The sequence below is a fragment of the Vidua macroura genome, chromosome 3 (assembly GCF_024509145.1).
Source record: "Vidua macroura isolate BioBank_ID:100142 chromosome 3, ASM2450914v1, whole genome shotgun sequence".
Lineage (NCBI taxonomy): Eukaryota > Metazoa > Chordata > Aves > Passeriformes > Viduidae > Vidua > Vidua macroura.
In genome coordinates this window covers 37,687,987-37,700,588 of record NC_071573.1, presented here as the reverse complement: position 1 = coordinate 37,700,588, position 12,602 = coordinate 37,687,987, and the positions used below count along the sequence as shown (strand labels likewise).

Here is a 12,602-nt window from a genome sequence, read left to right as displayed (position 1 = left end):
ATTTAAAAAGTTGTTACATAGTTAGTGTTAAAAAGTAATATTTGGATCAATGCATCCTATGGATTTTTGTAGATTTTCTCCTCACTGAGGCATGCAGTCAATATCTAATTTCTCTGGAGATTTACTGTGCTTAACATATTGAGGTTCTTTTAAATACTCCAGTCCTGTGCATTGAGTGTGTAAGCCCAGTTTTAATTTGCTATCATTGATGAACATAAGAGTATGAAGTATCTATGCTGAATTCCCTCCAGCATATATTTGTGTTTGCCATCGATTCCAAGCTGAGTCCTCTCCCTTCTCCCAGTGTTTCAGAGGAACCCAGAGGGGTGTTGCCATCTCTTGCATCAGTAGAGACCCCACTGAAGTCTGTGCAGGACTGATCTCTACATCTGCAGTAGTAAAAGCTGCTTCCCACAGGAGTGGGGGCTTTGGACAGGCTTCTCTGTGCCCCTCACACAGGATTATGTGCTCCTTGAGCTCCATCAGAGCCCTGGGACACTGGGTTTGTCCAGGGCAGTGCCAGCCTTGGGCTGATGGCAGGGAAAGCCCTGCAGCCCTTGTGCTGGTTTTTGCTCAATGCTCAGTCAGAGCTGTTCAGTGGTGTTAAAAACACAGCTCAGTGCTGGACCATTTTTCCTGTTCTGCTGACTAAAATACGTGCAGGGTTTATTTTGTGAGGAAGGATGTGCAGGAATATAAAGACCTATGCCTGGAAACACATTCTTTGGGAGCCTGCTTCCAGAGAACAGAGCTCTGAGTGGCTCTGGATCAGGAGGTTGATTTGGCATCTGTCCATGCATAGTTAGGATTCAGAGGGAACCTGCAGGATTCTTTTTCTTTTTTTTTTTTTCTTTTTTTTGTTGGTCAAATGAATTATTGATCTGCTGCAGTTTGATATGTGTTTCCCAAAGACTGTGTATAGGACAAACTGTAAATCCTAAATAATAAAAGGAAAATATAACCAGTCTGACAAAAAATGGGTGGAACTTTGCAGTGGGAAATAAATAAAAAGATGGTTAGGTTCCTGAGAGTTGGATTAGAAATGTGTGCCCAGCAGATGAGGGAGCAGGTGGTGGTTTTAAGTGAATGAAGAGTCACTAGCAAGGAAAAGATTGGATAGGCTTCTACAGTCACCTCTGGAAGCTGCCAGGAATGTTCAGAAGCAGCAAAAATAAGAAGAGAAGCATTTACTACTCTGTCACATCTGAGGACTGTGCCTGGGAAAGAACTGTTTAATTTTGGCTGTTGTTCTCTACACCAGGAATTCAGAAAGGTAGTGAATCTCAGCTGCTTGCCCACCCCTACTTGTTAGGCCCTTACCTTTGTGATTCTTTTTTCTGCCACACAGATGTGAAAGAAGAGTTAAACTTCCTGTCCCCACTCTTCTGCCACATGTTGTCCTTACTGCAAGCTTGGAATCTTTTGCTTCTGACCAGGTACCGGCATCTCCTGCCAGCACCATTTTATCTCCCACCCAGATCTCGCGGTGACGTTCCCTTGCACCTTCTAATCTTCCCACTACATGAACTTCTCCCCATCAGAGCAGAACCCCTAACCCTGTTTCTTTCAGCACATCCCATTCCACCAGTCCTGATGATTCCCTCCTGGCAGCTGTCCTGTGTGTTCCATGCCTGTTCGTCCCATCAAGTGTGTATCTGTAGGATCCCAGTTTGGGAGAGAGAGCATGGCTGACACAGGAAGTGTCCCTGTCTGCCATGTCACAGCCTGGGTTCTCTGGAAGAGCTGTACTCCAGCTGTGATGGTGTCATGGATTTTTCTTTCCAGCAATCCGTGGTGGTGGTTATTGTCAGGAAGTACTTGAGCATGTACTCATGCCAAGCAGGGCTGGGCATGAGGAGAGCAGAGGTGGTTCCCAGCTGGCTTTTGCCCTGTCTGAGGCTGGAATTCCACTCTGTGGAATGGGCTCCAAGCACTAAAATGTATTATTAATTTAATGTATTTCTCTAACCTCTTCTGTGGAGCCATCCACTCTTCCATTGGTCCTCATCCTGCTGCAGGGAGCTCCTCCGACTGATCAGGACCTGGGGGAAGGAATACTTCATTATCTGCTTTTTTGGGGTTTGTCTTTTTATTTCTCCTACCCCTAATAGAGGCGCTGATTTTTGTCAAGTCTTGTATTTGTCTGGTTTTCGATCATCTCAACCTTGAGTTAAGTTATATGACTTTGTATGATACATTTTTGTGATAATTGTATTTCACCATGATCATGTTAACCCTCCTTTCTTTTATGGGCTTTTGCATTACTGGCTGTGGTGTGAGTTCTCTTTGCTTGTGAGTTACCATAAATTTGTGTCCTGTAATGCCAGTGAGAATTGAAAGTGCCACTGTGCATCCATGCAATATGAGCAACCAAAATGATCCTGTTTATGAAAAGCTTCTAATCCAAAAAATCACTAACAGTGCTAATTAAAAATAAGAGAATATTTCATCTGTCACTTGTTAGATCTTTACAAAAGACTGGAGAAAATCAGTTAAACAGAGGTCACAGAGAAACCTCCCATTTTTACTTCTGTTTGAGAGGAGTTTCTGGGAGCAGTGGAGTTTTGAGAGCATATTGTGGCTGATGTGATATCCCTGATCCATTTGGAAATAATAATCTGAATATAAATTAGAGTGGAGATAGCTGCCAAATTCAGTGTACAGAGATACATCATCTATTTTCTTCTGAGGTGAATTGCTTCAGTTATTTTGAGTTATTGGACCCTGTGCCTCTGTGTTGAGTATGTTTGTGATATATTTAAAACTCTGATTTCATTGATGTGGTTGTGAGTTCATAAACTTCAGTGGAGTTGTTCCTGATTTATCTTGGCAGGACTGAAAACAGAATCAGGCCTTAAATCTCCAAATTAAAAAATTAAATTTTAAAGACATTGTGAAGTAAAATACCACCAAAATGTTCCCATTAAATACTACTTCATATGAGACTAAAACAATAGTAAAAAAATCTTGTGAGTAGAAAAGCAGAAATCAAACATCAATTAAAAAAAGAAAAACCAGCAAGTTTTTTTTAGCAGAGAAGTATGAATTTGATTTAAATAAGTACTGGTTGGAGTGTACACTCTTGTAACTGTGACAAGTTATCAAGAAGAATTGTTTTCTTTTCACCTGGCTGTCATATTTAAAGTGAAGGCAGATTGATTTCTCTCCATTGATGTTTATCAAGAATTCCTGTAATCTTCAATTGTGTGAGCAGATTTATTTTTGCAAGTAAACATATCATTGAAATTTATCTATTAGTGCTCGATTTGACATGAAAATCTAATCATTCCATTGTCCATAGATAATACTAACTCGTTAAAGATTAATCAATTACTTTTTAACAAGAATCTAAATGATTTAAAAGGTTGAGTGCTTTAGTTTATATGGAGCAGAGGGAAATAAGCAAGTACAGCCAAAAAATCAAATGCTGACATTTTCCAGTGGTTCTACAAAAACCCCATGTAAGTGTCTGTATTTAGCAGCACTTGTGGTGGCCTGGGAGATGAAGCCATAAGGGAGTTACTGTCTCCTGTGGAACATTTCCTCCTGCTGCTGGGCAGAGGTGCTTTAGTTCCCTGACCTTCTTGTTGTTCCTGTGCTTGCTGTGGCTTTGGACAGGTGTCAGCCAAGGCTTTTGCTTTGTCTCAGGAGCTGCAGGTAAGAGGGAATGTCATTAGTCATGGCCAAACTGTGAAGAAACTTCAATCTCTGGGACTGTTTTGTCAGAAAATTACTTTTCTTGGGAAAAAAAACTCGGGAAACTTGGGAAATATGATTGGTTTGCTGTTATTTATCAATGAATATATCAGTGAATCCCCCCTGTGGAAAAAAGCTGTCCATTGGAATTCTGACTATTTTCCTCAAAAGGCCTCTTTCTGTAGCCTCTCTCACACAAACAGGTGCCAGAAAGGCATTGTGAAAATTAGAGGATCTGCAGTCAAAAATGCTGGCTTATATGGCTCAAATCTGGAATTGTCATAATGGAAAAAAGAGTTGTGAACATGTGTGTGTGAATGGAATTGTTGCACAGTTACTGGGAGATTTATGGCCAGAGAAATTACTACAGAGCAGCAAGTGGTAGAGATTGTGTTTTTATTTTAATATGGGAGCCAAGTCTTGCATTAGGATGTTGCTGAATCCAGGGCAGGAAATAAACGACGCCCAAGGGACAGCGCAGCGGTGTTGGATCCAGGGGCCTTTAATAATCCTGAGCCTAAGAGCAGTTAAGATAGGGAATGTATAAAAACTAATCTGCTGCTTTTACAGTAATGTGTGTACAGGAACGAGGGACAGTTATGATGTGTTGGCGCCGTGGCTTTTAACAGATGACTTCTTAAATTAAAAGATAAGTTCACTGAGTGACTTTCTGGAATTTATTTAATGAAGGCCCATAAAATATGATATCTGTTTACAGCTGGATTAACAACACACTGCTCAGCTACTGGTCTTTACACTGGATAAAAAGTGCCAAACAAGTCTGAACTCTTCTTTCCTTCTTGCAAAGCACAAATTCATTTTGGAAAAGCATAAATTTTACTTCTACATCTGTCTGTCTTTAATCACAACAAGCAGTTTCTGGTTTTGTAGATTCCATGTGGTTTTGATGTGCAAACTGTAGGTTGCAAGTCAAAGAAATCCTGCAGTGCTCCTGCTTGTTCAATTTTAGCAAGCTTGGTTTCCTCTGGGTAGCAGCAAGCACTAGCAATTCTGTTGATATTGCACTTTTCCCCTCCCTCTTTCTCTAGGAAAAGCCAATCTATAGATTTAACTTCAGTTTTTCTGTGTAGATGATGCTCAGGGATGGGGTTAATTTTTGATTTAATTTTGGGTCCTGTATTTGTGTCTGCCTGTGGTGTGCAGAGAGTAAGTTTTTCCTGAAATAACTTCCTTTTTGGAAGCAGCAGTGGGAAGTTCACCCAGGACTTTGCTAAACAGCGAGTGCATTTTGGGTTGTGCAGAGCTCTACTGGCACTGCTGGAGCCGGGAGTAGGCTCTGGCAAGTCAGTGCACACTAGATGGCACTTTTGTCCCAGCATCCGAAATCAAACAGCTCCACGGGAGAACAGGAAAGGCCATCAGTGTTTAGTCTGCTCTCACAGAGTCCCTACATGACCAATGTGGACCCCATGGACTTCCTGGAACATGTGTTAGCAATTTAACAGCAGACATTTATTTCTTTGTTTTACTGCTTGGCTCTTTGAGAAAGTGTTGGTACTCAGTTATGGGCTGTCTGGATCATGTCAGAGGCCATGGGGATCAAGTCCATGTGACAGGCCAGACTGAGGAAGGATGGAGTTGGAGGAGGTGAGGAAGCTGACCCTCACTTGAGCAGGAACAAGCCACTGCCTGTCTGTGGCCTGTGGCCAAATGCCGGGGCGGTTCAGGTCTAATACAGCTGAACAAACAAAACACTTTGCCTATTTGGCTTCTCCATATTTCATCAGCACCAGTTCTATCAAAGTCTTTTCTATTTCCTAAGAAGAGGTTCCTATTCTTAATTGTATTTTTTTTTCCTCTTTCCCCCTCCCCCTTTCCCACATTTTAGCCCCATCCAGACGAGGTGACCTTGAAATCCTTGGCTACTGCATGCTGCACTGGCTGTGTGGGAAGCTGCCCTGGGAGCAGAACCTCAAGGACCCTGTAGCTGTCCAGAGTGCAAAAACAAAGTAAGGACAAACTCCCCCACACATGGGCACACCAACCTGGAGCCCTGCAGCATCCTCACTGCTTCCCAGCTCTGGGAAACACAGCTTTCCACGCTGTAGAACAGTATCTTAGGAGAAAGCTAAAACAATTTTCCTTAATTAAGAGAGATGTTGGAAGCAGTTAAAATGGGAACTTTATGTGCATGTCTACCCTCCTTTGCATGTTTATGTCTGTGATGCTGTGAGGAGAGGATGGATTCCAGTGCACAGTACACAGGCATTTTGTCTGCTGTGTATTTTTCCAATACTATTTTTTTTTTCACCAAGAAATCATTTGTAAATTAGCATGGGCCTTAGTGCACATACAGAAGGTTGTTGTGTGGTTCCATTAAACTTCACAAGCGCCTTGTAGAGACCATAGTACAAACATCTCTTGGAGGTTTTTCCACATGTGCGCTCAATTTATTTAACTTTCTATATGATACTGTTTTTCAGATACTGTTTTTCTGTAGGCTTTTAATGTTACATAAGCCTACTGCCATTACAAACAATTAAATACCAAAACACTAAGGAGCTTGGTGAAAATCTTTCCTTTTTCCCAGCATGACTTGGAGCCCACTGGAGCAACAGTGCATCAGTGTTTTCTTCCTCTGCCCTCCCAGCTGGGACTGGAGGGAGTTAACTGCAAGTGGTACCTGTAGCAGGCTCCACAGCAGAGGAGTTACCCAGAACTGTAATATCACAATAGCAGGAGGCAGCAAACTTTTAAGTAGGACAGGTCACACCAGAGGTACCTGCTGGGGCTGACCAATCCCTGAAATCAACGCGGGGCAGTGGCTCCTGGCACAGGGAAGGGTGGCTGCAGCCTGCACACAGGCCGAGCACAGTGGGGGATGTTAACACCCTCTGCTGTGTTTAATATTTCTCCTTTAGAAGTTCTGATCATTACACAGCCCCCCTGCAAGGTAACACTATACAATTCAATGGGAAATCAATTTAATCAATTAAGCTGCTCCACTGATTCTTCCCTTTCCATTAACCCTTGGATGGCTCACGTTTCCAGGATGCTGGGCAAAAGGAGGCTTCAAGGAAATGCACAGAAAATTACACAGATTCCACTTATCAGAACTATCTTCTTACTCTAATGAATTGCATTCCTGGAATTATGTATCTTGCCCAGCTTATCCTTCTTATCTATCTTAATTTTCAGATTCCTCTGGGTGCTGGACTGCCCAAGATGAGGGCTGGTGGTATTCTTGCTTTTAGGAATTGATGCCGAGCTTCTTTGCTGTTCCTGTTTATGAATGGACAGGAATTACACCTGTGGCCCTACTTTTTATGAAGTGTGTGGGACTTTAGGTGATGTGACCTCCCTGTCCCCTTGTGGCCCTGCCATACCTGGGTTTAACTTTGGCAGCCACGTGCTCCATGGCAGAGGGGACCTGATGCTAAATGGTAGGAAGGCAGGGCAGAGCTGCTGCTTAAATTCCAAAATAGAAATGGTAATCATCAATCTGAAATTAGAACAAGCCATTTGGCTCAAAGGGCTTTTGTTTTTCCTTCTAGAAAGCTTAAAATATGTGCAAAGAAAAACTTAAAATGCCATTTTAAGTGTCAGCCTGGTCTTGGTGAAACCAGTTGTGTGCAAAGAGTTAAAAATGGAGCTGGTGAGGGAAGATCTGGGTTCAAAAGCAGTCCTGTGAATGATTAGCTATCCTGGAGGTCCACTCCCTTTGGAGCTGAGACTTGCTGTCTTCCTAAATCCCAAATGAGGAATCACCTGCTCCAAAAGCACATTAAACTGTTGCACTCTGGTGTTGTTTCAGACTTATGGATGAGCTCCCAGATTCAGTGCTGAGGTGGGATTCTCCTGGAAGCAGCTGCAGTAAGTGTACTTGCACCTGTACCCTATGGCTCTTCAGCCTCTTCCTAAACACAGTTCAATGTCTGACTCTGGGGGGGAGCAGAAGAGAAGGAAGGTAACACAGATTGAACAAAGTCTTTGAAAAAAAAGAATCTTGCTCAGTCTGTGCTGTATCCCATGAAGTGACATAAGGGATCTTGGCCATATGTAATCCAAGGTGTTGGGAAGCAGTGACTGTCTTGGAAACAGAAGTAGCTGTTAGCATGGAAATAGTAAGCAACTGTCTACCAAAGGTTTATTGCTCAGTGCTCAGAGTTTGAAAAAGCAAATGGATACACAGTTTGTCTGGTCTTGTTTCTTCCTTCCCTGAAATACAAAAGTAACCCAGGGAAAACACCAAAGGTCAGTATCTATTTTTTATTTATTCCCTTATTTTCCTAGCACTTTTGTATTGGAATTACTGGAATGCAGTGTGTATTAGGTGAAATTTATTCATGATGTGTATACATATTTAATAAATCTTTTCTGCTGGGATTTGACCAGATGCTAATATCTGGTGAAGCACTCCAGTTTTAGGATACTCTTGGGTCTTCAACTGAAAGAAAAGTTTGAACCCCCCATATGTTTTTCCTACTAGCATTATTTCTGCCCATTCAGTGGTTTCCCTGTTTTTTGAACCACTTGATGGAAAAATGTTGCTGCTGTTGGACTGTTTTGGGATGCAATCAGAAAAACAATAGTAGTATTTGAAGAAAAAAAAAAAAAAAAAAAAAAAAAAAAAGTTGCATTTTTCCAAAGCTTTCCCAGTATAGTATCTATGCGGATTAAAATAATACTGTTCAGAGTAATTAATATTTAAAGGGATATTGTGATCTATCAAAGACTTTCCTCTTTTACACAGAACTCTCAATACCTGTTGATAAAATATTTTTATTTTTATCTTTGGATAGCTATCAGTGCTGGGGGAATTAGTGCATGAACATAACGAGATGGAGCACTTCAAGTCTGGCTTGTTTATCCAAGTCTGTCTTCTCCTTTTCTCTTCCCAAAAAGACAAGACATTGTCAGTTCTGTGTTTTGAGTGTGCCTTCAGCTGAAATTGTGTTGTTTCATTTGGCATCCATGTTGGAATGAGATCCTTTCTGAACTTCTGGGGTTGCACTGAGTGAAATTCACACTCAGATCTGTTCTACAGGTGAAATAGCCAAGTTTCTGGCCTATGTTTCTGGCTTAGCTTATGCTGAGAAGCCCAAGTATCAAGTGCTGAAGAAAATCCTGCTGGATGGCCTGGAGTCAAGTGGGATGCGCTATGACGGCCCTCTGGAATTTTACGCGGCAGCAGCATGTGCACGGAATCACCTTGCTGCTAAGGCGTCCAGAGTGAGTGAGACAGCTCTGGGAGCATTTCTGACAACTCCTGCCTCTTGCCTTCCCTCTTGGAGAGGAGTAAATAGTTAAAGCTCTCAAAATGAGACTGACACAGCAGTTCTTCTGCCTTAAATACACCATGTTTGTTAATTCCTGTTTCCCCGGGCTTTGCTAAAAAAGTGGAATGTCAGCCCTCAAGGAGGAAGAACTGCCATGAGTCCTTTTGACCCACAGGCTCTCACTTCAAAGCAGGAGGTCTGTGGAGAATGATTTACTTTCAGGATAATGGGGAAGTCACGGACTTTGTTCACTAGCATCTTGAAGACAGGCCTGAATGCCAGGTTTTTCCTTCGTCCCGGATTAAAAGCAAAGTTACCTTTATTAGTGACAGCATTTAATTCATTTTCTTGCTTTCAGGCTGTTCTTTGTCATTTGCCTTTATCCTCCTGCAGCCCCAATGTGGAGGAGATGTTCCTGTGGCTTTAGCTGTGCTGTTGGTGTGCACTGGCACAGTATTTTCCAAGTGACACAGCTCTCCTGTGCTATTTTCCTGCAGTGCTCTAAGTTAATAAAGCCCAGCTTCCCTAAGCAGAGAGGGAGGTAATTAGCAGTTTTGCTGGGAAATGTCAGTCCAGTTGTTCCTGTGGAAGTGCCCGTATGCAGCAGCCCTGCGGGGCTCTGGGGCATATGCAATAAGGCAGGGTGAGGGTCCCATCCATTTTTAATATTCCTGGTGAACTTTGGACCATCACAAGTGTATGTGAGCCAAGAATGCAGGATGCAAACTAATGTGACTGATAGGCTGCGAGATGAATGGTGATTCAAGTATCAGTGCACAGATGGTTCTGATTTGCTGAGTTTTGTAGCTGCTGCAACTGAAGACATAAAATATCCTTCTAGTCATAAATTAGCTCTTTGGAAGCAAAACCTTGGCACCAGAGCTTTACAACCTTCAATTAGTAGGGAAAGAAGTATTTGAATGTCTGTGGTATTGACATCTGTAGGCCTGCATAGTAATCATTCCTAATAGAAGAGAATATCTGTTTGAGGGGGTTTTGCATGGCTAATTAACCACCAGTGAGAATATGTAATTTTTTCATGATCTCCTGATTGTCACCTTTCTCTCATGATGCAATTAGATTTTATTGTAGCAAGTGCCTCACAAACCAATTGTCAGCACTATTTACGTATTGTGGAAGGCAGAACAAAAGTTCATGTTTAATGAAAAGGTACTGGGTTTTGATCTTGGTAATTACAGATACTTAGTTTAGCACTTTTATTGACTTTTCTAGTTTTATCTCCCTTTTCTTTTTAATTTTAACAAAACCAAAAGCTATTTTGTTGACTGGACTTGTGTGGCTGTGCTGGTGACCGCTGTGCCCTCACTCATTTGAGAAGTTCTTTTAAGTTTGCACTGTTTTGTGAACTGACTCGGAGCATCAGGTAGCTGTTAACTGATCTCCAGCTGATCCTGCTGGATCTCTGTTTCACAGGAGCCTTTGATTTCTCAGAGTCATACACTAAATAGTAAATCTATTTCCTTCTTTTGCCTAGTCAAAGACTTGACAGTCTGTAGCATAAAAGATGATCCCAGCCTTGCAGGCTGCAGGAGCTGCTGCAGCACTGGATATTTGCAGGTCACACCCCCCTGGAAAATCCCTGGCTGAGGAGTGAATGGTTATCACCATTCCTGTGCTGCAGGATTCAGTGGGATTGGGTTTGAAGGCCAGGAACAGGATCAGGGGGAATGCCTGGGTGTTACTAAATCTTGGCACCTGTCAGCACTTTCTCAGGGAAATCTGTAATGCCAAGTGTCTCACTTCTTGGAGCAGTGAGAACAGCAGGATCACCTGTGTATTACTGAAGCCTGTTCCTTCAGCTAGTTCTGCTGCTGATATGAGCCAGTTTCCTCTAAGCACTCACTGCAAAACAGCTGCAGAAAGGCAATTTTAGGGTTATTCAAAGGATTTAAGGAGTACTTAAATACAGCTAGAGAGGGCAGGTAACTGAGCTCTCTTGAAATTTAATGTTATTTTCAGGAAATGCAATGTTTCAGTGGCCTGGTGCACTTGATGCTGCAGCCCTGACAGTGCTGGGTGACAGGCAGGCTCTTCCCAAATCATCTCTTTGTGGCACTGCGTGGAGTGATCCTAGGCCTGACTCTTCATCTCAGCATTCCCTTTCCCTCTCTCCTTTTCTTCACCAAACACTTCTCTCATTGAAGACACAACCTTGGAACAGTGGGAGCCACTGCAAACAAGCCACTGTCTCCTCACTTGTTGCTTGTGAGCAGGATCTGACTCCAGCTGATTTGTCTGATTCCTCCTGTACCACTTTGGTACACAGGAAATGAGGAGATTTGGGGTTAATTCCCTTCTGAAGAGCTGTGAACACCTGTAACAGAGGCTCCTGTAGCATCAGCTCCTTGATGATGTGAAGAGGATTGCATGGATTTTAGGATATTGCTCCCTGTATAGAATCTGAATCTAATCTTGAGGTGGCATAAGAAGTGTAGCAGTGGCTATATCCTGATTCTTCATTCCAATTGCACACCAAAGATAGGTGATAAAATATTATTTGCATTAATTCCCATATTTGTTTACCACATTTTTTGGCTCTGGATAAATATTTTCAGCTTTCCCCCTACAGTGAAAATGCTGATGTTGGGGCAAAAGGAAAGTGGGGTGAAAGCCAGGTCACTGCTTGCTTGATCTTGTAGAAATTAGACTAAAAAATAACTGCATTAATACCAACCTGTAATTTCATTAGGATGAAATATGGTCATTTTTAGATGTAAACCGACTTATTTTCACTTCTGGAACTTTAAGTGAAAACTTGGTGTTACTCTAAGTCCTGTTTGGAAAGTGATGCGGTTGTTTAAGATGTGTATATATGGTGAAGATCATTATTTTTCTGTGTGAGATCTGGACTTCTTTTCACTGTACGAAATGCTTACTATGCACCCCAGGTTCACCTCCCAAAGTCTCCACCAAAACCAGCTCAGCAGAAGGGAAAAAAGCCAAAAGGTGAAGAACCTGCCTGTCAAAACAAAGTGTGTGTGGGGGGGACAGGCACACAGCTCCTGGGAGAAGGAAAGCCAAGTACACGGAACAGGAGGCGTCCCCAGGCAGAGCGGCAGGAGGTGAGGATTTGGGCATGGCAGCAGCACCCAGCTCCCCCTGTTCATTAGCTCCATGTCCATCTCATGGGGTGGGTGAGGAGAAACAGGGCTGGAAAAGAGCCAAGGGCTCTGTCACAAACTCTAGGAGCTGGCAAATGCTTGCTAGCTTCCAGTATTCCAAAGATGAAACCTGAGTCTCTGGTAGCCCAGGGCGTAAGTGCCAGGAGGGCAGTGCCCAAACCTGGCACCTCCAAGTGCTGGATCAGGACCTGGGCTAACTCTGAACTTACCACATTCCTTTCAGCACACAGAGTTACTGTCTGCACCTCAATGGGCTCCCTTGCCCAGGCCTTCCCTAAATCCGGTGCAGCAGAAGGAAGACATGGGGCATGAGGACCACTCAAGCTGCCTGAGCAGGCTCCACACCCAAGGAACACGCCAGCAGTTCCATGTGGAAGAGAGGCCACCCAGATTTTACACTTCATGTCAGGAGCCTGAGGACCCAAAAAAGGTGAGGGGTTTGGCGTTACCATAGAACAGTCACAGTGCCTTGAGAAGGAAAGGTGAGCTTTACTAAAAACAAGAGTTCCAAAAACCCCTTGAA

The 12,602-nt window shown here is 42.9% G+C and overlaps 1 protein-coding gene across 3 annotated transcripts in view; it reads left to right on the top strand.

Moving 5' to 3' along the window:
* Positions 1-12,602, top strand: part of VRK2 (VRK serine/threonine kinase 2) — a 41,116-nt gene that overhangs the window by 26,240 nt on the left and 2,274 nt on the right. For all 3 annotated transcript variants that reach the window (XM_053973427.1, XM_053973428.1, XM_053973429.1), the window contains exons 9-13: positions 5,546-5,666; positions 7,472-7,530; positions 8,705-8,889; positions 11,846-12,019; positions 12,303-12,509. In XM_053973427.1, the coding sequence (XP_053829402.1) occupies positions 5,546-5,666; positions 7,472-7,530; positions 8,705-8,889; positions 11,846-12,019; positions 12,303-12,509 (746 nt within the window). The remainder of the gene's footprint in view (positions 1-5,545; positions 5,667-7,471; positions 7,531-8,704; positions 8,890-11,845; positions 12,020-12,302; positions 12,510-12,602) is intronic.